Source organism: Schistocerca cancellata, chromosome 9 (genome assembly GCF_023864275.1).
Source record: "Schistocerca cancellata isolate TAMUIC-IGC-003103 chromosome 9, iqSchCanc2.1, whole genome shotgun sequence".
Classification (NCBI taxonomy): domain Eukaryota; kingdom Metazoa; phylum Arthropoda; class Insecta; order Orthoptera; family Acrididae; genus Schistocerca; species Schistocerca cancellata.
The window spans coordinates 132,701,669-132,728,400 of NC_064634.1; the positions used below are offsets into that span (position 1 = coordinate 132,701,669).

Here is a 26,732-nt window from a genome sequence, read left to right on the forward strand (position 1 = left end):
ATGCGTGTAGCAGGTGCTGGATGAGTGTATGTTAGGCTGCAATCAGCATCAACATTGGTAGATTCCAGCAACGACCGGCTTTGGACAAAGATGGCCGAGCATTTCAAATCAATGTGGCAGGGTGTGCACAGTCACAAGCGTCCAAACATGCACGTAATTCGGATGGGAATCGATGAAATTCAGATTAGTGTGTTTCCTTTGGTAGATTCAGCCAATGTTATCACACATGAAATATGGACTATAAGAAACTAGGTTTCCTTCAAGAAAGGGGTTTGTGGAATCCTGAGGATAATAAGTCGTTATATGGCTATATGAATTGAAATCACAGCTTTGTAGGAAATCACAAGTAGGTAAAATCTTAATTCGAAAATTTTAGGCATAAATTATAATAATTATCTTGAAGTTGAAGCTCTTCTGTCTGTGTTGCTTTAACAATACCTATGTTTTTGAACAGGATCCACCTTTAGCAAAGCACAATTTTGTTTTTTATCCCAAACCTGTTTCACTGCAGTTGCGACATCATCAGTGGGCTTTTATTTTATGGTTTTTTACCACATGGTTTGGTTTTTCTGATGTATTATGTTTTTATAGTGCCTGTTTTCTTTCACAGTTTGTCATGTTTTCATTTTTCATCTTCTTCACTGTGAAGTTCTGTATTTTCAGATGGCCATCTTGTTTTTACAGCTGGTAAACAGTGACAATGACAGCTCAATATGCAGAACTTCACAGTGAAGAAGATCAGGAAAAATGAAAACATTACAAACTGTGAAAGAAAACTGACACTATAAAAACATAACACATCAGGAAAACCAAACCATGTGGTAAAAAGCCATAAAATAAAAGCCCACTAATGGTGCTGCAACTGCAGTGAAACATGTTTGGGATAAAAACAAAATTGTGTTTTGCTAAAGGTGGATCCCATCCAAAAACATATGTATTATAAATTATAATCTCAAAAAATAAATTGTTGATGATGTGAGAAGGGTGGCATATTCTACACATAGTTATTGTTGTGGATTTTTTTGTTTTTTGTTTTTTTTTTTTTTTTTTTGTTTTTGTTTTGTTGTGGTAAGGGAGCATTAGCTGTCTTATTTACTGGTGTTTTTATGCCACTAGCATGGTGATTCTGTTATGAGACAGTTTGCAAATGTGATGTCTGTTTTTTCCCCCTTTCAGTGTTTTAGATGTTCAAACCATCTCATTCTAAAATTCATGTTTGTCCAAACCTATGCCGAATGAGAGTCATTGAAGGTTAATTGACTTAGTCTGTTTTACTGAACTTATTTGAACCTGTTCATTTTGTTTGGAATCTGGTTATTCTAATAACTGAGGAAAAAAGAGTGCAGTATTCTCTTATTCTGTGTACTTTTGAAGACACACTCGCTGGGTGCTTTCCGAGACATTCACATGCATTTGACATCTTTTTAATAGCAAAAGCTGCAGTGCAACACTCGGCTCCAAGTACAGAGGCTTTGTGGTATCTACAGCTTAAAATCTGACCTAGATCATACATAGATTAGCTTCTAACCTAACCTAACCTCCTTAACTCCCCCAAAAACTGACGAAAGAGATTGGATGTAATGGGAGCGAGCTGTCAGCCAATGTTATTTGGTGATGGCATCCGACTACAGTTGTCGGCACCACTGTGAACACAGCCTTATGCAGCGGATGGACAGCAGTCAGCTGCAGCACTCACCTATCTCACGTGAAGTTAAATAAATAAATAAAAAAATTCTCATGTAAGCAGGCATTAAAAGCATTAAATAATAGTCCAGTAAAACAAATTTTAGTCAAATTAGATGTTGCTGTGATTGCACCAGTGGCAGGATTACAAACCCAAGTGTCAGCAATTTTGTGACACCACACAACCTTTCCAAATTTTTCAAAATGAATCTTCATGTGACCTCAGTCACAAAAGCTTATCTGTAACTGTATGATGATGCCTGTATTAAACTATTACATAACATAAATTTTTGAGAATGTCAGATGAGCCTGTATTTTTCAAATGACGTATTTTGGAGATAAAACCTCGTCTTACTATCAGGTAAATATGGTAAAATATGGGGAGCAGCACAGCTGTCAATCCAAAGGTTGCTTTGAACATTGTAATGGCTTTACTGTAAATTGTAAGTTGTAGAATGTGTAATCTCCTATACCCTCTGATGTGTGAATTGTCTTACCTGTCCAATTACAGTAATGACATTACACAGAGCTCTGATGAGTCACACTGTAAGTGAAACTGGATCCTATTCTTGTGACCAAACTGTTTAACACATGTGACTACTTACCTGTGAATTGCAACTATTTTTAAACACACTCTGTATATTCCTATCTTTGTTTCTCAGTGTTCATCACACATTTCCTGAAGTTTTTATCTAATATGTTTGTTCCTTTATTTACATAACTCAAAGCAAAATAGGTGAAACAGTTATATGAATGCCTGTTCTTTCAGACATGTCCAAAAGAACAGGCACCACACATTCATATAATTGATTCGCCTTGATGGGCAACGAATTCCCGACCATGAGTATGGATGCGCAATACGTTTGTCGTCCTGTGGGAATCTGAAAATAGCGAGCATGTAGGACATGGATGGGGACTGCAGATAGGTGGCACTAAGTGGGAATGTGGGTCAGCTGAGATAGTCCATGCAGACTGTGTCCAGGTGGTGCAGTGGTTAATGCAACTGCCTAGTAAGCAGGAGATCCTGGGTTTGAATCCTGGTCTGGTGCACATTTTCACTTGTCACCGCTGGTTCTGCATAAAGTCCCTCTGACGTCAATAGTTCCTCCTCCTCCTCCTCCTCCTCCTCCTCCTCCTCCTCCTCCTCCCCCCCCCCCCCCCCCAAATTCACCTTCAGTTTACATATCAACATAATTGATGTGTTAGAAATTAATAAATGTTGTGAAATGAAAGAAATTTTTAGCTGAAACTGTAAAATAACTTTATTGTAAGAACACATTGTGTGTCCATCTGTGCCAGGGACATAGCATTGGGTAATTTACCCACTTAGAGTAAACTGTTAAAGTGCTTACTCATGGCCAATCAGGCAGCTGGACTGTGCCCTTCCCAGTCGTAGCGTATTAGCTGAGCACCTGCAAGCATGCGTGGTCAGTGATCCTGTGCATGCTCAGAATGTTTGCAGTAGGGCTGCCCGACAGTTACCAAATACGCCCTGCGCTTTTTGCAAGCTTGATTTAGAGAATGATGTGCTTTTGGCCCACATTTTCACAGTGTAAGATCATTCTCTACAGTTGCTATCTTGTTATGTTCTCCCACTGTCACAGGTAACTGCTCTGTGAAAAGCAGCCACGATTAAACTCCAGTGACCACAATGATGTGTAGCACTGAATCAAACTGAGCTGGACGGGAAGGCATATAATAAAATCACTTATTTACACAGACTTCATTACTGCTCCAGAGGTGTGCAGAGTTGACGTAACTCTGTCATAATAATAATAATAATAATAATAATTGTTATTGTTATTATTATTATTATTATTATTATTATTATTTACATCAGTTGCTTCTACTAAGAAATTTGCCAGTGAAGTCTTAGGAGATGGTCACCAATAGATCCTTTAGGTTGGTTTTAAATTGCACTGTATTAGTAGCTAAACTTAAATGTCTACTGGCAGTATTTTGCAAATGTGTATTTCTGCGTAATTGACACATTTCTGGACCACAGTAAATGACTTTAAATCTTACCTGGCATTGATTCCATGAAATGAGATGTGTAAAAAGATACATGCAGTATTATTTATGACAAATTTCACTAAGGAATAAATTTACTGGAAAGCAGTAGTTGGTATTTCCAGTTACTTGGCAAGCCTCTTCAGGACCTTGCAGTGTTTAACAACATCCATATTAGAAATGAAGATTTATTGAAGCATTTTGACAGTTGTGTGGTATGCTTCTCCCACCTGAATTCTATCGTCAAGCTGTAATCGCAAGAATTCTAAACCGCCATCTCCTCCATCTGCTTGCCATCATATTTTAGACACATGCTGGGTGGAAACCACCTATAAGTTGGGAAAGCATGTACTTTGTCTCTTTGAAGTTTAGTGACAAAGAATTTGCTTGTTCAGTGTTAGAAAGCAGGTATTTTATCCACTACTGGCTTGCTGGGCCCACTGTAGCTGGACTTATTAACAGAGTATCCTTTCTGGCTATTTGGTCCACAGGAAGTATTTTACTTCTGTTCTACCCTTCAACAGCCAGGAGCTGCTGATGAGCATTTCCGGGTCCACTACTTATGGATATGGTCTCTAGGGTTAAACACGTTTGCAGATGACTTAAGGGTGGGAAATTAATTAGGAGGGGTAAAAGAAAGGCAAAACACATGGGAAGACTGTATGGGTGGAAAATAATGCAAAGAAGTGTGAAGTGATAGTGACAATGAGGAATAAGAGGAGAGTATAAAGGATATAAGTTTTACGCCCCAAGTCCTAAAGAAGTGGTAAGTTTCAAGTACCTGGGGAGCATAACAGAAGAAACTGGGAGGAATAATAAGGAAATTAGTGAAAAGGGAATGCAAGCCCAGTGTTTCCTGCAGAATGTAAAAAGAATGATCTGGAACAAGGATGACCCACCAAAAGCTAAACAAGTGTTATACCAAGCATATAATGCTCCAATACTCACGTATGTGTCAGAAATGCGAGGAATGAACAAGTGAGCAGTACACAGTCTTGCAAAATTTTAACGAAGCAGAATAGGACCTTTAATGGGAAGAGTAAGGAATGAGATGGTTAGAGAGATAGTGAAAGGGAAGTCAATGAAAGAGGTCATAAAAAAGATAAGTTGGGCATGTGAAAGGAATGGAAGTTGGCGGTATACTGATGTAGGCTAATGAAATGATAATAGGAGGCAAGCGGCCTACAGGAAGACCGAGAGACAGATGGGTCATTTGAAGGAAGGAATATGTGATGATGAGAGGAGAAGACAGAGGAGTGGAGAGAGAAACATGGTGGGTGGACAGGAAAAAATGGAGAGGCCAGTATTCTAAACAGACCCAGGTAAGAGCTGTAAATTGTAGATGATGATCATAAAGAATTCACTGGATACCAATGTCATTAACAGCTCTTGATGAAGTGACACTGTTCGTCATTTATCACAATTTTGTGCATCATCTGGAAACATAACAATCATAGCATCTTTAATGTTATTGAAGAAAGGTAATTAAGTACAGGAGAAAAAAAATAAGGGCCCTAAAATAAAATCTTTCCGTTATCACATGTAATTTTTTTTCTCGGTTGAATTATGATTGCTAGCGTAATACAAGGTTTATTCCTATCGATACTCTTTCTTTACTTTTATAAATAATTTAGGAATAAATGAATGCACTCACTGAATAACAAAAGGGTTGAGTCATCGACAAGCGCATTCAGAAGAGAATGAAAATTTGCCAGCTTTCGGGGGGAAAAAATCCTTTGACACAAGCCCATTGTAGGGGTACAGGTAGGTGTGTGTGTGTGTGTGTGTGTGTGTGTGTGTGTGTGTGTGGTGGTCTTCTACATGGATTTTTGCTGATAACTGGCAAGTGTTCATTCCCTTTTGTGTGTGTCTGTCTGTGCCTCAGTGCTTCTGCTGTTCAGTGAAAGGTCTCCTTTACTCTTAAATTATTTACATTCTGCCAAAGTTTCCTTACTATGTTTGCCTCCTTTTAGATAGATATGATTGAATCATTTCACTCCTTAACATTCTAATTTACTTAAAAGCAGTCAAACACATTTGATGCATCACTGATATATCAGTGGTCAGTAATTTATTATCTAATGAATTAACTGAATTCTCACCTTATGTGTAAATAGCCTTGTAGGTACTGGAAATCTTTAGTAATCCAAACTCTGACTTAGGTAGTGTATTCTTTGTTGTCAAATAGCTGAGGTGTTGCTTGTATACGTACTTTTCTCAAATTTTCAATATTGCTGGCAAAAGTGAAATTGGATGGTATTCTTTTACCTCTTTTGTTATACACATGCTTAACTGCAGCATATTTCCACCAGTCAGGGAATTTTTCAGTGATAAATGTTGGTGCTGGTTTCTTTTAGGGGCACTTCGGCCAGAAATTTTAAGTTTCTGATAGCAAAGAACAATGCAGACCTGGTAATAATTCCTTTGTGGCATGGCATCACAATTTCAAGTAATAGGTGTTGTTTTGAACATGCATTTTAAGGTTTACCAGTGATAGTTTTATAGTGTATGTGTCCTTCAGAGAGACCATTTTGTCACTCCAGTACAGAGGTGGGAGTTAGAGACCCTCAGTATCTATGTTTGGCCTGTGGATGGGGCAGGATCTCAAGTAAATCTATTATGAAAGGATTCAAAAAGTGCTACATATCTAATTCTGTGCGGCCCAGATGGTGATATACTAAAGGACGAGTGTCAAGAAGGAAGAAATGTCACACTTACAAAAGAAGATAATTATACGTGTGAGCTGCTGATAATTAAGATTAAAAACTGTGTGCTACTGCTGGCAACTGGGTTAGATAGTAAGCAAAAAACAAAGTAAAGATAAAAAAAGTATTTCTTTTGTTTATTTTATTTCCCCTTGTATTATGATACACAGATTTAACATAGCCACCCACAATAGAAATTCTGCAACTTTACGATCTCTTTACATTTTGGCTTTTCTTAATTGTCAATATATGGCTTTTCTTAATTGTCAATCTATGGCTTTTCTTAATTGTGAATCTGTGGCTTTTCTTAATTATAAATCTGTTCATAAGAAATTATGCCAGTTCTGTGAGCTGTGGTTTCGGCAATGTTCTGTAGTCAACCTGGATGCCAACCTTTGCAGAACAATGCTAATATAGTGTCCTCATATCCCCCCCCCCCCCACACACACACACACACACACACACACACACACACACACACACACCTTCCCACCACCACATTCAGCCCTTGCTGAGCTGAAGAAAGGCCCAACACTGTTGTGCATGAATTCCGTTTGGCAGTTACCAACATGGCAGCAGTATATGTCCAATTATTTCTCCCCATTCCTCATAAGGATTCCCCCTCCTTCCTTGCTTCACAAAGGAATCTCAACAGTAATATTCTGTGTGTCTGTGGACAAGGAAAACCCAGAGTCTTGCAGTTCTTAATTCAGTTTTACGAGATTGGGTTTTTGTAGTACACTTGCAAAAATACAGCCATGCAGTACTATATGTGTGCATATCTATACTTAATCCATTTTATTCTCTGGAAGAGAGGGGGAAAAGGAATGGAATTTTGAGGTTGAGTAGATGTCCTCTGCATGAGTGGGACCACCTCAAAGTCTGTGAAGTGAAACGTAAGAATCTGTGAATCAATAGACTCCATACAGAATTCTTCTGTGTCAAGAAAGTGCCTACAGAAATATTTGCTTCTTATGCTTGAATACTTATTCATATGCTCTTGCTTTCAGCAAGATAAACTGCAATTATACGCATATTCAAAAGTATTTTTTTCATGAATAAGTTGTACCTTATGTCACTAGATCAGCTCATGTTACATTTATTTCACAATAATTCATGTCCCTTGATAATTTACCGATGCTTCAAATGCAATTAATACTGGCTTCCTTGCCATTAGGCATGCTAGTGTTATTCCAACTGTCAGACAGTAAAAACTTTTAAAGCACTGAGTGTCGCAGCTTTTTATGTACATTACTTTGCATGTACTATTGAAATATGCTTACACAGTTTCGGTACCAAAGCAGTCTGCTGTGAAAATACTAAGTAGATAACCATCAGTATTTTGAGACATAGTAAATTTTGTGTATTTCTTGTCAATTTTCAAACTTGCTGATAAGTTATATGAAAACTGGCAATTTCTCCCCTTGTGGAGAAATTCCTGTGGGCCCCCGTAAAAAGAAATAATAATTTTAATTTCAAGATCTCGGGATCTTTTAAATACCACCTCATATTTTTTGTAAGAATTCTAGGAAGCCTTCGTGTGATGTTGAAGTGTCCATTTATACAAATTTCCTTGTGATCTGAGACTTTCCCAATATATACTCTGCTTCCAAGAGGATCTGGTGTACTGCCAGAACCAGTCGTCAAAGGGCCACAATATTTCGGTGAACAACTGTTCAGCGATCATCAGGTGGTGCTGGTGGAATGATGTGTCTCCTGCATGCTGGCAGTATTTACACCTGCCAGTCCAGAGTTCAAGCCGCCACACCAGTGCACTGTGCTCGGTGGTTGGGGAGGGGGGGAGGCTGCAGCTGCGGTGGTGGGAGATGAGAGTTTCAGTTGCCTTCCACACATTGACCTGTCGAATCTCTCATCCGGATGTCACCTTCTGTTTTGATGGAGCTTAGCATTGGCTCTCATGCCTTGCTCATTTTGCTCATTGTTAGCCCTATATTATATGTCACACAGATTTCAGTCATTTCTTTGAAAATGGAGCACCAAAATTTATCAATAGTAGCCAGGACTTCCATTTGTTGGCAGTTCATTTTATGTCCACTTTCAATGCAATGTTCTGCTACAGCAGAGTTGTTGGGCAGCAGTAAGCAGGTGGGGTGCTCATCTTCTCTATATCAGTTTTCAATTGTGCAGATCGTTTACCCAGTATAATTTTTTCTGCATTAACATGGAACTTGGTACACCACTTTTTTGAGACCCAGGTCATCTTTCGTTGTCCTGAATAAAGCTTGTATTTTGGCTGATGCGGAAAACTGGCATTATGTACTGTTTTTACAGTAGTTTGTCAATTTTTGATGATACATTGTCAACAGATCTTCTTCTTCTGTATTTTTGGCTTCTGTGTTATTCCCGTGTCACAGGGCCATCTGAACCTGCCAGTTGCTGTATTCATTCTCATGGAAGATGAGTCCCACGTTTCCCTGCTCTGCTGTCAGACATCATTTGTCTGAAATAGAGTATTTCATGTGTACTTGAGGGTTGAGCTCACAATTCTGTGAGAAATGATGGCAGCTGGAGGCATGAGATACAAATTCGTATGCATTGAATTACGGTAAACCTGTGGGCAAGCGAGGCGTCAGGCCTACATGGAACTAGGACGTCAAGAAAAGAAAGTTTGCCCTCGTCTTCTATTTCAGTGGTAATTTCAATGGTTTCTTTCTTGGATGGAATTCAGATGTTCTAAGAATTTCTGAAGTTTTTTGGGATCATGTGGCCAGATGACGTGTGTAGTTAACATACCAAAAGAAACACGGGCTTTAGTTCAGTGATTTCCAGTGCTCTGGAAATGAAAACGTGAAGAAATTAATTACAATTGGCAAGAGGGAGCTGCTCATCGCTACGCATCACTGCTCACAATGTTGTCTGTTGAAAGAAAATAGGTCGATGTTGGAACAAGTATATAAAACTGTCAGCCAAGTTTCTGGAGTCTTCCAATGGGGCTTGTGTCAAAAGTGAAATGATATCAAAGCTGACTATAATATCGGTCTCGTGCAGCCTTAGCTCCTTCAGCACCTTCATCAATCAGCTGCAGTCTGAAAATTTCATTCTGGAAACATCCCCTAGGCTGTGACTAAGCCACATCTCTGTAGTATCCTTTCTTCTGGGAGTGCTAGTGCTGCAAGTTTCACAAGAGAATTTCTGTGAAGTTTGGAAGATAGGAGATGAGGTGATGGCAGAAATAAATCTGAGAATGGCTTGTTGGTAACTCAGTCGGTAGAGCACTTGGCCACAAAAGGTGAAAGTCTCTAGTTAGCATCTCAATCTGGCCCACAGTTTAAATCTGATAGGAAGTTTCGTATTAGCGAATACGTATTTTAATCGTTTATGTATCATATTTTCTGATGCGCAGATTGGGGACCAGACAAGCATTTGTCTAAAATGTAGAAAAGGGCCTGAAACTACACTGAAGCTGGCTGGTGTACCAGACCGACAGTCATTAATCTGTCATGCTGACGAACCAGGTGTGTCTCACCTCCCTGTCGTAACTACTGTATTCTTTGGAAGTGAGAAGAACTAGTTGTGAATCCAATTAGTGACTCACAAATGTGAAAGATCCCCACAAAGCATATGAGCAGATTGTATCATTAAACTCTTTGATAACTGATCTTCAGTAGCCATTTATTCTTTCGTCACATCACTTTCCAAGCCATTACCAGTTTGCTGTGAGTTGGCACTTTTGACTCAGTGCTGCAGTATTAGTTATAATCAACTCCCACAGGCAGACTTATCAATAGACCTAATCCAAATGATTAGTAGTATTTGCCAAGCCCTCATAAAATATCAACAGGTGGCTTTCTTTTCTTAAAAAATAAAATAGTTGCAAACTTTATGGTAGATTGTATTTAGTGAAATGAATCTGTAGCCTGAGTTATTCATTGAGAGATATTGCATTCAAGGTGGTGCAGAAGCTTACCAGTTTTGTCTTCTGGAACAGCAAAAGAACTTTCATGTGGTACATTACTCATTCAATACCATTGAGTTCATCAATACTGATGAAACTTGCCGCAGTCTAAAGGCATACAGGGCATGGTCAAGAAACCATTTGCACACTAATACACCTTATCAAAATAGTTTCTTAATTGTGTGAATAGTGTTATTTCAGTTATTTTGTGTCAATACATATCAAGAACTAGTGGCCTGGTAAGTCCTTTTTTGAAGGTCAGAGGATTCCTCCCAGCAAAAATAATTAGTTACCTCTGATTGCAAACGATTGGTTTGACTCATTGCTGACCGTTTGTGAGGAAGCTGTAACAAATCTGTTCACATTTATAAACAACTGTTCTTACAGATGGAACGTATTCCTAACCAAAGTGACTACCTTGTATACGAACTCATCATAAAAAATATTTATGAATGGCCTACAATACACTACTTTGTCTCTTTGTAGATATAGTTATGTTCTTGTGGAATATTCCACAACACGAACACCCATGTTTTACCCCCCCCCCCCCTCCCTCCAGCCCTTTTTACCTTGCCTTCCATTGACATTCTATCTAATCATACCCACAAAGTATATGAATTAGATTTTCCACAGTTCTCAGTGGTTACATAATAATTGAAGCGAGAGCTTCTCTGATGACTTTGTTATCTGTAGGGTGTTTCAAAGATTCCTTCAAGTTGGGATACAAACAAGTATTTTGATTTTGTTTTTGTACTAAGCGTTTCAGATAATGCCCACTCATTAGCATAAATAAGTCCTTACATTTGTTCTTCATTACATTACTTCCTATATTAGAGCTCGTTTTTTTGTATGTGGCTAAACAAATATTTTTAGTGTGTGTGTGTGTGTGTGTGTGTGTGTGTGTGTGTGTGTGTGTGTTTTAAATGTTAACTGTTTGCCACCTTAACAAATAAGAAAAAACATTGAACAGTAAAATTTTTGTTCTTCGCCTTGCCAGTTCTTCATTGCAATTTTTACAAACAAATATTTTCTCGATTGAATGACTGAACAGGCCTGATGGTACATCAAACACATTTCACTTTCGCTAAAAAAGCATTACAAAGGCAGTTTGTGTTGTTTCTGGTTTATATTAAAGTGGTGCTATCATACCTCAATGTTTGTAGTTAGTCAGTATGTATCGAGAAAAGTCAGACTGTAAACTGTTTATACAGTAACAAATGAGAATAACTGTATTTTATTTTTGACATCCTACATTATCACCAACCTCCACAAAAAGCAGCAACAGCAGCGCACCTCACACACACACACACACACACACACACACTGTAAAGGCAGCAAAAGTAGTTAAATTTTGTTATTGTTATTGTTCAGGTAGTTGCTGCTAACATTCAAAGTGTGACTAATCATGTTTTCATCTTACCCAGCATATATTAAGGACTAGGGGATTGGTGTTGGATAACCATCAAGCAGTGATTAAGTTCTGACTGAATTAAGATATATTTGTGTTATATGTTACGTACCTAAATCTAATTGAGATTGTGCATGTCTTAACTACACCTATGCAGTGGAAATTGTCTTGCAGATGAATTAATAAATCAGTGAATGAACAAGTAAATAAATAAATTATTTTCTGTTTAAAGATGACAGAGCTCAAGGCGAAACATTTTACCACTGAGAGTGAGTTGAGGAATAAAATGAAGACAATGCAGAAGGAGCATGACAACAAAGTGGAACAGTTACACTTGAAGGTTAAATCACTGCAGAAGGAAGTAGCAACACTTTCCAAGAGCACAAAGAGGCAAGGTCTACTTGCAAATAAGGATGGTCTAAGTGGTGGTGGCACAGGCAGCGGTAGCGGCACCGACAGTCCGTCACTTGCTTGATTTATCTGCATCAGTGACATTCCCATGACCAAAGGCTCCATAACAAGTCCATCTGATATATTTTATTGTGGTATGTGTATTGCATTTCTTCATTTGGCACAATGAAGAGGGACATCTGTTACTCAGTTATTTTTTGTGAACTGTAATCTCTTAAGTCTTTTTGACAAGCCAAGACATACCAGAAAGATTTAATCCACATAATCATACCGGTAAATGTACTGGTAGTGATATACCAGGTGTCATTTTTATCTTTTGTGATGCTGAGCATGTGTTCTTTATCTATTGGGCATCCATCACAGACATTTAGAACTTCATTGGGTAAGTTTTTTTTTTAAAAAAAAACAACACTTTTATGTTTATATTTTATCATTTGTGATTGCAGTTTTTTACTTTATTGTTCTATTCATGTGAAATTTTTTTAAATATTGCCCTTACCATACTTTTGATGATTTTAGTAATTTAGCATATTTTTATAGCTTCACACAGATCAATCATAAAAAATGTACCTGAAACTATTCTAGAGTCCAGCCCTAGAAAATCATTTTACCTTTTCAGGCCTTTAGCAATGGTATTTAGAATTTTTTAAGAAAATAATGCAAAAAAATATTTGTGGTGACATGTAGTTTTGGCTGTTAAAAATATAAAGTTTATTGATACAAGTGATACACTAACTATGGAGTATTTATTTGTAACATCCCCATGTAACTCATTCCAACCCTTTAAGTCAGGTTGGTGCCATTTCTTACAAGTGATTTTTAATGTTACATCATAACATAAATATTAATTACTTTTATATGTTTCCCAATTGTAATGTTGTGCCCTGAATTGTAGAGGCAAGTAATTTAATTTTGAGATTTGGCCTATTGGAATACTGATGTTCTGGAATGTGCAGTGTGTGGAAATTTGAAACCAAAGTGAAGAAAGAAAATTCAAGATGCTTGGCAACTTTGACAGCACTTTCTCTTATGATTGACACTTCATGCAACAGATGCAATGTAGATATGGTTAATTTTTATGCTTATGGCTTCCGTATAATTTTGTTAATTGAGTCTAAGTGTGGGCATAAATTATAATTGTTTGTGTTTATCAAGTAAATTGCCCTGGAAGTGTCATTTGTTAAAACCTCATTTCCAGGTCCATTCAAAAGACAGAGGTCTAACATTGTACGAAAGTAAGTAAGGACAGGAATGTTAAGGAATGTATTATGTTTAATGTTTGGAGATAATCGAGAAAATAGTAAGATATTCATGTAGGACAAATTGTCGTGTTTTCTCCCTTAATAAATTGAAGAGTCACTGTAGTTAATTGCAGAATATCTGTTCTTCCAATAAGTATAGTTTCTAAATTAATTTGGTCCCTCTATGGCTCATTCTACCTGTCAGTGTTTGTCATATTTATCAGTTGCCTTCACCATATGTGTGTTTTCACATGGACATGCGTGGAAAGAATGTTGTTTGTATTTTTATCCATGAAGTATTTCATGACATAAAGGCAATATTTTAAAAGTTTTAAAACCATACTTCTGTTTTACATCTAAAGATTACACAGATTCAAATGTGGAGACAAATCACTAAGCATCATCCAGAAGTGTTAGGCGGCAGGTATGCTGTATAAGAATGATGATAGCAGCTTAATCTTTCAAAAATGCTGTTTGTTGTAGTAGTATATGGACAAATGCAGCATTTTCATGTTCTCAGACACTTCTCTATGGTGTTGGAGGTATGTCCTCCACAGTTTTCATTATTCTCCATCCAGGATTTACCATTACACGTATTAAAATACGAGTCTGATTAAATAGTGCTGAATGAGAACTAACTCCTGCTTATGAAGAATGTAGCAATTAAGTGACTTAACATTTTTGACTTCACAGAATTACGTATAGAAAGTTTTAGTCGATGCTCATTTTGCTCATTTTATTCGCAAATGTATATCCCCTTCTTTATTAGTAGAGAGGAAGAATTACAAAAGGTTTGCTGCTATGATATTTGTGTGACAGTAGTAAGAGGAGATGAATGGTTTGTCATAGGTTGATGTTAATGACATTCAGTACCTATTTTATAGAGTTATTGCATTATTACATGAAGAATTGTTTAGGCAGTCTAATTTCATGTACCTGTTATTTTCTCTGCCCTAAAAGATCACTGGATGGCACCTACTACATAACTGTATGGCAAAACGGCAGTGGCTATCATGTGCTTGAAATCATTTTTTGCTCAAGTCATATCCTTATGTATCACATTTTTAATGTATAAATTTTTGAGTTATCAAATTTTTTTCCAAAATTTTGTGTTAAGTTGATAATCTGGTGTATTTATTTCTTTTAAAAACTGTAACCATTAATTTTAATGCTCAGTGTCCTTGTTTTGGCATTGTTAGTGTTTTTTGAGTAAATGATTGTTGTGTAAAGAGCAGTATAATTAATATTTGCAATGTAGTTTTAATTAGGTACATAGAATGTATTGATAATTACGTAGCAACAGTATAGTAAATGACATGGCCCTCAAGCAATGGTTTGCATGTTTCTGATTCAATGTAACTTTGTAACATGTAATTGTCTAAATGTTTTATTTAAATATTGTAAGCTCTTTTAGTAAATTGTTTATGGATTGGAAAGTTTATTCATGTAAACTCAGTTGGCAAAAGACAAGTTTAACTGTAAACAATAGGTGAAACTTTCTGTATTGTTGTGATGTTGACACTTGTACCATTCAGTATGGTTTTTTTTGGGGGGGGGGGGCGGGGGGGGGGGGTGTTGCAACAACTTCATACATGTTAACAAAGTTATTACAATCAAAGTAGGATAAGAAACAGGCCAAAACAGTGACTTCTGTTGACACCAGTTTATTGTTGTTGGCAGTATCGTCGTCGTCATGTTGCACACATTTTTGTTTGGAGTTGAAAGATTGTTGTGGTTATTACAGTAGATGTTTAGCATGCGACATTTATAAATAAGCATTTCAAATTCTTTCTTTTCTGGTATTCACTTTTGTTGCTTGGGGGTCATATTGCAGTATTAATTTTGATACATTGCTTCAGAGAATAATTCCGTTTTTGATGTGAACATTATTTTACTATAAGCGGAGAGGTCATACCTGTTTTGTGGTATTAGTTCCTGCATAAAAGATGATTGACTTCATTAGGACTTCACAGAAAACTGTTTTGGAACACATTTTTTCAAGCATGATAGCAGGAAACTTCTTTTCACAATACAATATTTATATTATTGCAAACTCATTTCATAATGCTTTGATATGACATAACATGCTTAGTAACTTGTGCTAAACAAATGTGTGTACTAAGAGATATTTCTTTTGCCTCTGTTAAAATATTGTCCACATTTTATGTCACCGCACCACTGTTACATGACCATTATTTGTGTGTGTGCTTATGGGCAGAAGTAAATTGCCGTACTCATTGCAGTTACACTAGAACTTCAGTAGCTTAGAAATGTAAGGGGCCTCTGCAGTGTTTTCCTAGCTGTAATACATTTCTGCACATGATTGGGTATAACTGTCCAAGTTGTAAATAGAGGAATCTGACGTGTTTTCATTTTTGGAAGTTGTAAAGGTAATTTTTTTAAGTTCTCATGAATCATGTATGCAGTCTTTAGAATAATGCAAGAAGTCAGCTCATAGTCCGTTGTGTCGTTGGAAAAATAATAAATATTTTTACTTATTGCAATTTTAATATTATAAAGTTGGCTCTTTCTGTAATTTACATTTGACTTCACTGATTCTAAGTCAGATGCCTGAAAATCTATTTAAAACTAAATTTTTATCATAGTCACCTTGTGTGTAATTTTGTGTCAGTGTTAAAAATGTTTCGATCTCTATGAATTTATTAGTTGTAACATCACAAACATGAGTGTGTGTGTGTTAGTTGATATAGTGTCAGTATCTAAAATGTGACATACATTTTATTACAATTTTTTTTTATTCATTTGCCTGAAGAGCCAATATTTAAGAGTTTAATTTGCATGCAGTCCTAACAAATAAATTGTAACATTATTGTTCAGTTTTCCTCCTAAGATACTGTCATTGCATTTCATGTGCCTGTATAGCTGTCCATTTTGTGTGTGACTGCTTTGTTTCTTTTACCAGATTCTGTGATGAAAAACGTGTATGAACTATTCTCAGGGATTGAACTATATGTCATAATGTATAGACATACGTTCTATATCTCTCTCCTTATATGTAGATTTTTCATATATGTGTTGGCACAGCCCATCCCTCTCTTCAAGCAATCTGCAGATCACAGAGGAAACACTGACAGATTTGCAGTCACTTCAGATTAAGACGTCTGTTCTAGATTGAGACAGCATTCTAAAATCATGTTATTGTCTCCAGTTACCAAGCAAGCTCTGTATGCAGCTTGGAAGATTATGTTGGTTGATGAGAATGAAAGGTTCACAGTTTTTCTCAAGTCAGTGTTGCAGTTATATATCTGGTTGGCTGCATTCCTCACTGTTATATTCCACACAGTTAACATGTGTACAGTACATAGTTAAATATTTGACAGTTATCAGTAGTATGATCATAAAGGAAACATTGGAGAAATCCTCTGACATTACTGCTTGTACTCTATTTTTGAATGAAGTAATTGACTCTTAAACTATAAATTATTTCCAATCCTCCCACTCCCTTTCAGTTATCCAGCTATTTTAGATAGATACAAATTTTGCGGTAGATACTTCCAAGATTTTACCTATTGTATCCTTTCAGCAACTTTTGGAAATTCAGGTTTAACACTAGCTGTGGCAGGCGAAGGAACTCCACCCCACCCCACCCCACCCCACCCCTCTCCTCTCCTCCCTAATGGCAGTACTAAAAAAAATTGTGTGGCTGGGAAAAGAGTGTGTTCATGGTGACACTGCAAAGAAACAATAGAGCACTTACTGAATTATGCCTTTGTGCCAAACTCAAGATTATTGATTTGTGAGGTAACAGTAAATATGAGAACAGCAGAACTATTGGAATGGAAAAATTTAACAGTTTACAGAAATAATTGGTAAAACAAAGCAAGAATGCAATTAAGTTTTGATTGTAGAAGATTCAAACAATGGAAAATCTAAGATGGAGTGTGACAATATTACGGAAAAGATAGTTGCTACTCACCATATAGCAAAGATGCTGAGTCGCAGATAGGCACAACAAAAAGACTGTCAGAAAGTGAGCATTCAGCCAACAAGGTTTTCATTGGAAATAGGCAATGTACACACACACACACACACACACACATACACACACACACACACACACACACACACGCGAGTTGTGTTTGCATGAGAGAATGTTGGTATATCTTGTCTATTTCCAACAAATGCCTTGTTGGCTGAAAGCTCACTTTTTGAGTCTTTTTGTTGGGCCTATCTGCGACTCAGCATCTCTGTTATATGGCGAGTAGCAATTTTCCTTTTCATAATATTATAGAGGAATTACCACACGGGGGAAAATGTTTTGTGTACAAGCTGAAACAACAGCATTCAAATGGCATGTCCTCAATAATGGGACATAATTTACATTGTAATGCTTTTTGTTTTGTTTTTGCTGTAATCTTAGTTTCTGTTATGTTTTTGTCCGTCAATTGAACAGTGTCTTACCAACCTTTTTAGTTCTGTTCTGTGTTATAAGATCAGGGATAGGGAAACAGGTGTTGCATTGGGGGCATTGAGAAATCTTTGATTTCCACATAATATGATTGTTTACTCCCATTTCTCACATTTTCCAGCACCACATGCTATTTGTAGTGCCTATATATTATACTTATCATACTACACTGGTATATCTGTTACTTATCCACATTTGGTTGCCCACTAAGAAATATGTAACAATGGATGTGTAAGTTATATAAAAGCTTTGTATTTGTAATTTATATTTTCTTCATTTTCTCATTATCAGCCTGTTGCCTGTGAAATATTGTTTGAATCTGTAAATGATATGTACATAATATACCGCAATGATTTGTTAGTCATGTTTTCTGCAGTGTAGACAATCTTAAAAATTTTTCAGGTATTACAAGGTCTTTAACTTACTCTGACTCTTGGTTGTCTGTTTCAAAGTGATGATTTAAAATTTTCTGTCATAGACAGTAAAAATGTTTTAACTATCAAGAAGACACATTATTTGCTGCAAGTGGAGGGACAGCAATTTGATATGATAGTAGGACACAGACCATTGTCTAATCCAGTGTTCTGTTATTTCCACTTCTGTGGCATTGAAGTAAATGTATCATTTCTTCATTGCTCGCAGTGTCTTAAAGAAGAAGAAAAAACTCTTTATTGGATACTTAAAAAAGGTTTTGTATTAATGTTGTTGTTGTTAAAGAAATGATGTTTACAGGCACAACGCCAAGACCTGTTGAGGCTGACATTCCTGATGTGGCAGGCATTAACTCACCTCCCACAAAAACATTTGTTTTTGCTCCCTAAATTGTTTTTTGTTTCACTTCCTTTCCTAAGATGTTTTGTATCAGTTTTCTTTTCTAAAATGGTTTGTATACTCACACTGACTTCATATTGTACTTCTTTTGAGACAGTGCAATGGTGTATTTCAAATAACAGGATGTCTTAAAATCATATTGTTTAAAGATATTACATTTTCTATCATTTCATCCCTTTTTAGTGGTAAAGCATATATTAGATCTATGAATATTTATTTATTACAGGTCAGAAAAGTGAAATGTATTTAAATACGATGTAGTCTAAATTTTATTGTTGTGTGTAAGATGTGCTTAAGTGTACCTGTTGTTTATGAGCAATTTAATAAATGATCTTGTATGGCCAAGACCTGATTTCTTTGCAACAGATGGAGTATTTTTTTCTTTCAGACCCTTCTTTAAGATCCAAATTTGGTTGAGCAGCTCTATCTTGACTCTCAGTTTTGTTACATATAAACAAATAGTTAAAACTGTCTTAAGTATATGTTCTGCCTCAGGCTCCAAAATAAATAATCTTTCCAGTTTTGTAATAGTTCAACTAAAAACTTCACAAATAAATTGAGGCAGCGATATTTGGATAGAAGTTTCAATCATATGGGTTGGTGCATTGTCTCTTTGGAACTAATCAAATCCATGATTAGACCTAGGGGATCACGTGTTGCAGGTCACACTGCTTCACTTTGTCAGTAAGGCCTCATTGGATGAAAGCAGTGGAGATATGTGCTGGCACACCACTCTCCTTAAAGTTGAACATTTACTGTTCAAACTGGAGCTCCTGTCCCTTTTCAAAATAACTCCTCAGTTGTCCTCATGAGGCTGGCTGGACTCCTTCCAGTCCTCTCAAAAAAGACTGTATTTTGTGGTAGTCGGATCTCCTAACTGCCCACATAGGGAGATGAACATTCCGGCAACATTTGAATATTGGCACAACTACAGAAGCATGTGGCAAATCCAGTAAATGTTAATGGTTGATGCAGAAACAATGCTACAGAAGTGAATTATTGAATACCGAATGCATTGCTAATCGACTGTCGTAGAAAGCTACAAAAAAAGTTTGAAATGATGATAAAATCAATAAAATTTGTTAAAATTATGATGAAAGTGATGACTTTTAAATATTGATGTATGTTATTGAATCATTTTGATGGTAATGCCCAACCTGAATTTGAAGTAAAAGAGCACTGTCCAGTGCTAGCACAACACGTATCAAAACTGGTCACTGATGGGAATACTAATTTGATAGGTTGTGGAGCTAAACCAAAGTGTTAAATTTCTCCAAATCCCACTACAGTGGATGTGGAATTTCTACCTAGTCAACTGACACGAAAAAGGTAAATGTAACTTTGCCGGCTTATTTCCCAGAAATAGAAAAAAGTCCTTTGTTAAAAGTTATGTTATAGAATGCTTACAAATGGCCAATTTAGTGGTCGATTCATGTGAAAGTCTGTTTGAATTTGAAGAAGATCTGATTGCTAAATGCTATTCAAACTAAAGACAACATGGTGTAGGATACACCACATATCATAAATGAAATAACTGAATGATTGATTGATTGTACCATTGCACTGACTATATCCTTGTAGGGTAAGGCAAATGTTTGTAGCATTTCCAAGAATGTGTACAGAAGTATTCCTGGGTTTTACAGAAAGACTAGGCAGTGTTGTCATGTATTTGGGTAGATCACATTCAGGTTGAAAGATGACTTTGTGGTAGAGTAGGATAGAGCGTAAATAATGTAAATGTGAAAAGGTTTCAGAGTAGACAGTCGTGATATTGAAAGAAAAAGTAGATGGTCATATAGGACATCGGGAAGGGGGAGAATCAAATAGATATTAATATAAAAACAAAAAAGTTAAGAGAAGGCAAGAAGACTACTTTAACTGACGTTTGATCTAGATTGTAGTCAAGCAAGAATAATAAAACTGATTAGGAACAAAAATAAGTGTAACTTATTAGTTGACTGTAGGCAGGATTGCTAACATACTTTCACTCATTGTCATACCCAGTTCCATCCTGAGGGAAAAAAAAAAATTTAAACTTTATCTGACATGTAGCAATTTCCATACATTATGACCTGCAGAATCAGATTAAAATATTGAAAAAAATCTCGTGGTGACAGTTCGTTAAAAAAAATATTCCCAGTCTAAAATAATGCAGGAATTACTTTAAACTAACCAAATGCAGGAAAATATAATGTATTTACCTTGGGGATGCATGCCTCCTGTCTTCTGGTTGAATTTTGAAATGAGCTGTTGTTCTCAGGAGATCACAATGTGAAACAAGACAGCTGCTAAACAGAAGCTCAGAACTCACTCAATCATTGCAGTCTGGAGTGGCACAGAAAAGTGATGTAGTTGAGCTGTGGCAAATTTAAAACCAAACGCATGATAGTGCAGCCCAGAATGGAAAGATGTAAGGCGTGGTCTTCTGGGACATGCAATTAAGGTCAAAGAAGTATTTATTCTAAAAAGAATTGCATTAAGGATATTTTGCAAAGTTGGTGACTGAAGTTTCTCACATGTTAATGCCAATATGCTTATTCTCTAAAAGTATAACAAGGGTGAAAATAGGTTGTAATGTGTAATTCACAATCACAAAATTAGGAGTAAAAATAGATTTTGCATTGCTGCTTGGGTTAGTCAAATGGAATGACAATTTGGGTACAAACCTTAAAACTTGGAAACCTCCAATTCAGAAATAATTATTTATATAAGTAAATGAGCCCTAGTCACTGTTTTGTGTGTAGTCTTCTTTTCAGAAGTTGTCTTCTGCAGGAGCCAATTCTCCTTGTTAATTTATTTTATGCAACAACCCACATTCCTGAAGACTGTTCATTAAGATGATTTTAAAGGTGGTGATGTGTGTCAATGAAAGAATACCAAATGCTGTTGCTTTTGTAGAGTACAATCTATGTGAGAAAAATTGTGATGTGGTGGACTCTAAGCAATAAAGGCAAAGGTTCTGTGCATCTTATAAAATAAGCTGGCAGAAAATTAGAAGAGAAAGATAAATAATTTAAAAGACAATTTAAAGTTAGGACATACAGCAGAGAAAGAAGAGAGTGAATCAAACCATATACAAATGGAAAATGTGAATAAGTTAAGCAAAGATTTCAAAAAGTTTATAACTGATTGTGAGGCAGTCCTAGAAGCTCTGTATATTGGATGAGGTTTAGAAGTGTCATTTTTCATTGGGTAGACGGAACTTGGTGAACATATGCTTGCTGAGGATAATTTATGAGCAGTGTAGGATTGAGATGATGTACCCTAGGGAGTTCTTCAGTTTTTATCTGCTTGAGGAGAAACAGGTGAAGGATCCTACCATCCTGTTTGCAAAATAAATTATAACACAGAAAGCTGTTGGAAGTTGTTAGATATTAACTGAATTATGTTAGATTTGTCTGCTATTCTTTGAAACTGTCGATATGAATGCAACAACTTGCGGAGGCACCATTAGTGCCTTGGAGGTTCCTGAGAAAACCCCAGAAAATGGTATTTTTACCTTTTTCTCCAAAACCCAGCCACGGATTCCAAGACCATCACACACAGCAAGTGTCTGAAATTTTTATGATTCACTCCTGAGATCCCGATCTTGAACAACATTGAAAATTTCAATTTCAGAGATATACTTAGTGTCTCCATTACCATCAGAAGTGTTATAAGAACCTCATGTTGTGGTACAGAAGCACACTGAAAATTTTTGTGCACGTAAAATGAAATGTTTTGTATTAATGTTGTTGCCGACTAAGAACTGACTGACTGGAAAGTGAGGTATCTGCTGTATCATTCTATCTTCCTAAGAACCTTTAAAAATTTTGGCGTGTAAACATACACTTTTTAATGCGGAGAGGAGGAGCGAGTGGCAGTGGAAAAAGAGACTGCAAAGTAATAAATACTGGAACATAGTAGACACTGGTTGTGGTATAGAGAGAATGAAGGAGACTGGTGGTGTGCGAGAGAGGGACACAGTTTCAGTGGAACATGACATTAACAGTTTTTGGAAAGGAGAGAATGAGGCGGTGCCATTGAGACATGACTGAAGAGAAGGGAAAAGTGGAAGTGAGTTACAGGCAGTGATAATGAGAGGCAGAGTCTGTCAGTCACATCAAGGAACAGAGAGATAGTGACAATGAGAAGTGACAGCAGCAGTAGGAAGGAATGGGTGAGATAGTAGCAGTAAGGCTGCATTTACAGAGGCACCAACAAAGACACTGTTACCAGAGGTCGACCGGTACTGTGGTCATAATGCGTCCAATCTCCATCAGTTTTTTGCATGGTCAAAGGAGGTTTGGTTAAGTTAGAATCTATCCTACATATGAAATAGGCTAGCTTTCAGCCTCTTGGGGTGGGGTGGATACCACGAGGCCTCTGTGCTTGGATATGAGTGCAGCATAGAGACTCCTGCTATTAGAGAGATGCTGAATGCACGTGGATGAGCTTTCTTCTCTTGTAAAGGATGTCTGTGCTTGGATGTGAGTGCTCTGTAGAAGCTTGTGCTATTAGAGAGACGCCGAATGTGCGTGAATGAGCTTTCTGTCTTGTAAAGAATGTAGCAAGTACTAAACACTCTCTCCTTACTTATCGGAATAACCGGCTAAATTTTACGAATATATGAGATGACGGTAGAAACATTCTGTTACAGAGATAATTCATGGCAACCTTGAAAAGCAAGTTATAAACACACAGTTTCACAGTATTTATTTAAAGTTATCAGGGTGTCTACGACCCGGGACAACCGGGAGATCCGGGAAAAACCCGGGATTTTTTTCATCCGGGAGAAAACCGGGAAAACCCCGGGATATTTTTAGATTCCGGGAATTTTTCATTGTTTTAGTTTTCAGTTACATTTTTGTAATTTTGACTAGTAAGAACCGACGCACTAACAAAGGATATTACTGTATCCCGCTACTGCAGAATAATACTTCAACAATAAAACATAAACGAGAGAAAAAAAAGAAAATAACTTAAATTGCAAAGGAAATGCGCCATATAAAACGACGACACAAGTGCTCATGCAAGCGTCTGCCGATTGAAAATGTGTCAAAGGCTTTAGGAAGACTATGCAGCGCTTCATAACAACAAATTGCCTCCAATGAGTGTGGAGTCGCAACTGTTTACATTCGATTTGTTTTAGCAGTTAACGCGCGGGCGCATGCGCAGTAGTGTCACGTTTGAGTAGTAGATTCTCCCGCTTCTGTAAACAGCAATGTGGCTGTTGGCTGTGCAAGCAGTCGCAGCAAGCAGCTAGATACTTCCGGGGAAAAGGGGAGCCTAATTCATATTCTTGAGGGGAAAAAAACTTGTTTCACAAAGCACCTAGCATCCAGCGCACATTTGCCTATCAATTAGTCATATGATTTTGAAACGCTTCTCACATTTTAAGTTGATTTCTGAATGAATCATAAGCTGACTTTTGAATGCATGCATAGTGTACGTGATGTGTCTGTCAGGAGAATCCTCGTCGCATCTAGAAATAAACTTTCTACAGACAAAAGGGGACGGGGCTATACGAGCTGAGTGGAGTAAAGCCGAATGGATGAATGGCAATCGCTGTCTGATTATGTGGCTGATTGAGTGTGGGAATGATCAGCGTTGTTATAAAATGGTTCAAATGGCTCTGAGCACTATGGGACTTAACATCCGTGGTCATCAGTCCCCTAGAGCTTAGAACTACTTAAACCTAACTAACCTAAGGACATCACACACATCCATGCCCGAGGCAGGATTCGAACCTGCGACCGTAGCAGTCGCGCGGTTCCGGACTGCGCGCCTAGAACCGCTAGACCACCGCGGCCGGCTCAGCGTTGTTATAATTACTAGCGAAATCCATAGATTCATACTATCAGAATGGAAATAAACGACTGACAGGAATAACAGGTGAGAAAGATTATGTATTATCTTCTCGGTGTGTCCAAGAAAATGAAGTTTTGACAGAAAATGTTTGGCCAGATCGCTACACTAGTAAGGACCAGTAGTACAGTCCCCGGCTACCAGCCGCTTAAGTTCTATTATGGAAGTAACGCGGAAAACGTGTTGTACGAACACGTAACAACGCCTAACCGGAGAATAATTGCGGGAGAACTAAACCAGTGATTCTGGCAGGGTTAGTGAAGTTAATCGGCGAACAAATTTTGACAGTGGCAGCAATAGCTAAAGAATTGGTGATGACAGGATTGTTTGTTAGAATGAGGACGGAGAAGAAACGAGGACATCACACAAATTATGGAAGAATAAGACGATTCCAAATTTATATAAAAATTTCGTAATACTAGTTTTCGATGCCATGCTAGAGAAGCTGGTGCATATGAATGAAACGTGAAACTATTTACTAACATAAAGCTTTTTGCTTGTAGTAGGCCTAATAGGTATTTGATATTGATACTTATTGGATTATATTCTGTCGTGTTATAAAAATGACCATTTGTGCCAAAACAGTCTCGTTTATTTGGTGTGTTATAAAATTACTGCCGTATTAGAAAGGCCTATTTTGTTTTATCTAGCAGACAGTGACAAAATAGACGTAATCAGATCGAGAAACCACACCAGTCTTGGGTATTATTTGTATTAACAGCTTTTTCAGTATTAGATAACTACATTTCGATTTTCCATGTAGCAAAGAGTTTGACAAACTTTGATGAGGTAAAAGATTCTTTCACAGAAAGGAAAACACGCCATGTAAAGCTGTAGCAAGATTAGAGAGAGAAAAATGCTAGGAGCTAAGGTTTGAAGAAATGTGTAATTTCTTGCTTATCTCTTGTCAGTACTGGTTTTATGTATCCTATATTTAATTTTATGACACACAAAACAGCAAGTTATTAACTAATGGGCAATGAAGAGTCAGATTTTCCGAAGAGTTCTTGTTCTCTCGATTACAAATAATCCCATCCGCTATTACTTGCGAGATTTTTTTTTAAAGAGAGGCAGGCTGCCAAACCGGCCGACTGGGAGAAGGAGAGGCACCACAGGACATTTCAATTTCCACTCTCCTGAATATAGTTTGGACGTCAGTAGAAAAAGAGGCATGGAACTGCACTTGGGCATACTTAAGACCAAATAATATGTCTTACATTTCCTCGAATACATACGTTTTAGGTTTCAGACTTTTCAGAAAGATGTGCGCTACAAGATGAACATATTTTGAAAATTCGATTTTTTTACTATTGACCCGGTTCGCAAATGTCGTAGATCCGGGGCTGATGCGCAGAACAATCTGAGCTATAGTGGGTAGTCTCCACGTGACCCGTGTTTACGTTCAGTGATTTTGCTGTTTCCCCTTCGTTTACTCTCACGTCAAATGAAAACAAAACGGATATACGTGGCCGGGACCTATCAAGTGAATTAAAACACATTCACATAATTACTAAAGGCTGAAATATGTCATTAGTTTCAGATTTTATTTGATTTCCACCTTTCTGACAGTCAAGCATTAATCGCCTTGCGGAACAATGAAGTTTTTTTTGTCTGTTTGCTAAAGAAATTTGACTTTTGCTAATCTTTTCCGCAGAGGCAGTCAGTGTATCTGAAACGAAATGTTTAATTCCACAGTACTGGGTAGTTTCAACTGTTCGCTGCATTTGAAGTGCACGTTTTCATTTTCTAGCACGTATGGCATTATGCCATAATAAAGAACCAAACATGATATAATACAGTACTGGTGCTCCAAGAAAATTTACATCCTGAAAACCACACTTAAAAGCTTAATATCAGGTCGGGGTCTACGGTACTTCATTGGGAATCTGGACATACGAGTGCGCCTTTAAGTATGCACTTTAAATGTGCACATTTTAATATGGTTCACGAAATTCCGATGCTCTTGCAGTATCATCTTTCATTGATGATCTTTTACACGTACGTACATACGGGCTTCCTAAGTCATGATATCTACCCAAGCGCAGTGTCGCCTGTTACCTGAGCTCTCTGGCAACTGCTGAAACGAACCTATTTGTAACAGGTCGCGGGAAAATAATACGATTGGTGGTTTGAAAAGCGTTACTTTCAAAGTAAATATCCTTTTACGTAAGTTGAACTACGTACAAGAATGGACCGTGAATTTATTAAATCACAAAGCGTTTGACTCTCATTTAAAAATCAGGCTTCTGAT

General features: G+C 37.1%; 1 protein-coding gene across 1 annotated transcript in view; it reads left to right on the forward strand.

The window, feature by feature from the left end:
- Positions 1 to 14,938, forward strand: part of LOC126100375 (protein FAM76A) — a 75,009-nt gene extending 60,071 nt beyond the window's left edge. The window contains exon 6 of the mRNA XM_049910983.1: positions 11,955 to 14,938. Coding sequence (XP_049766940.1) covers positions 11,955 to 12,197 — 243 coding nt within the window. The 3' untranslated portion in view covers positions 12,198 to 14,938. The remainder of the gene's footprint in view (positions 1 to 11,954) is intronic.
- Positions 14,939 to 26,732: the final 11,794 nt, after the last annotated feature.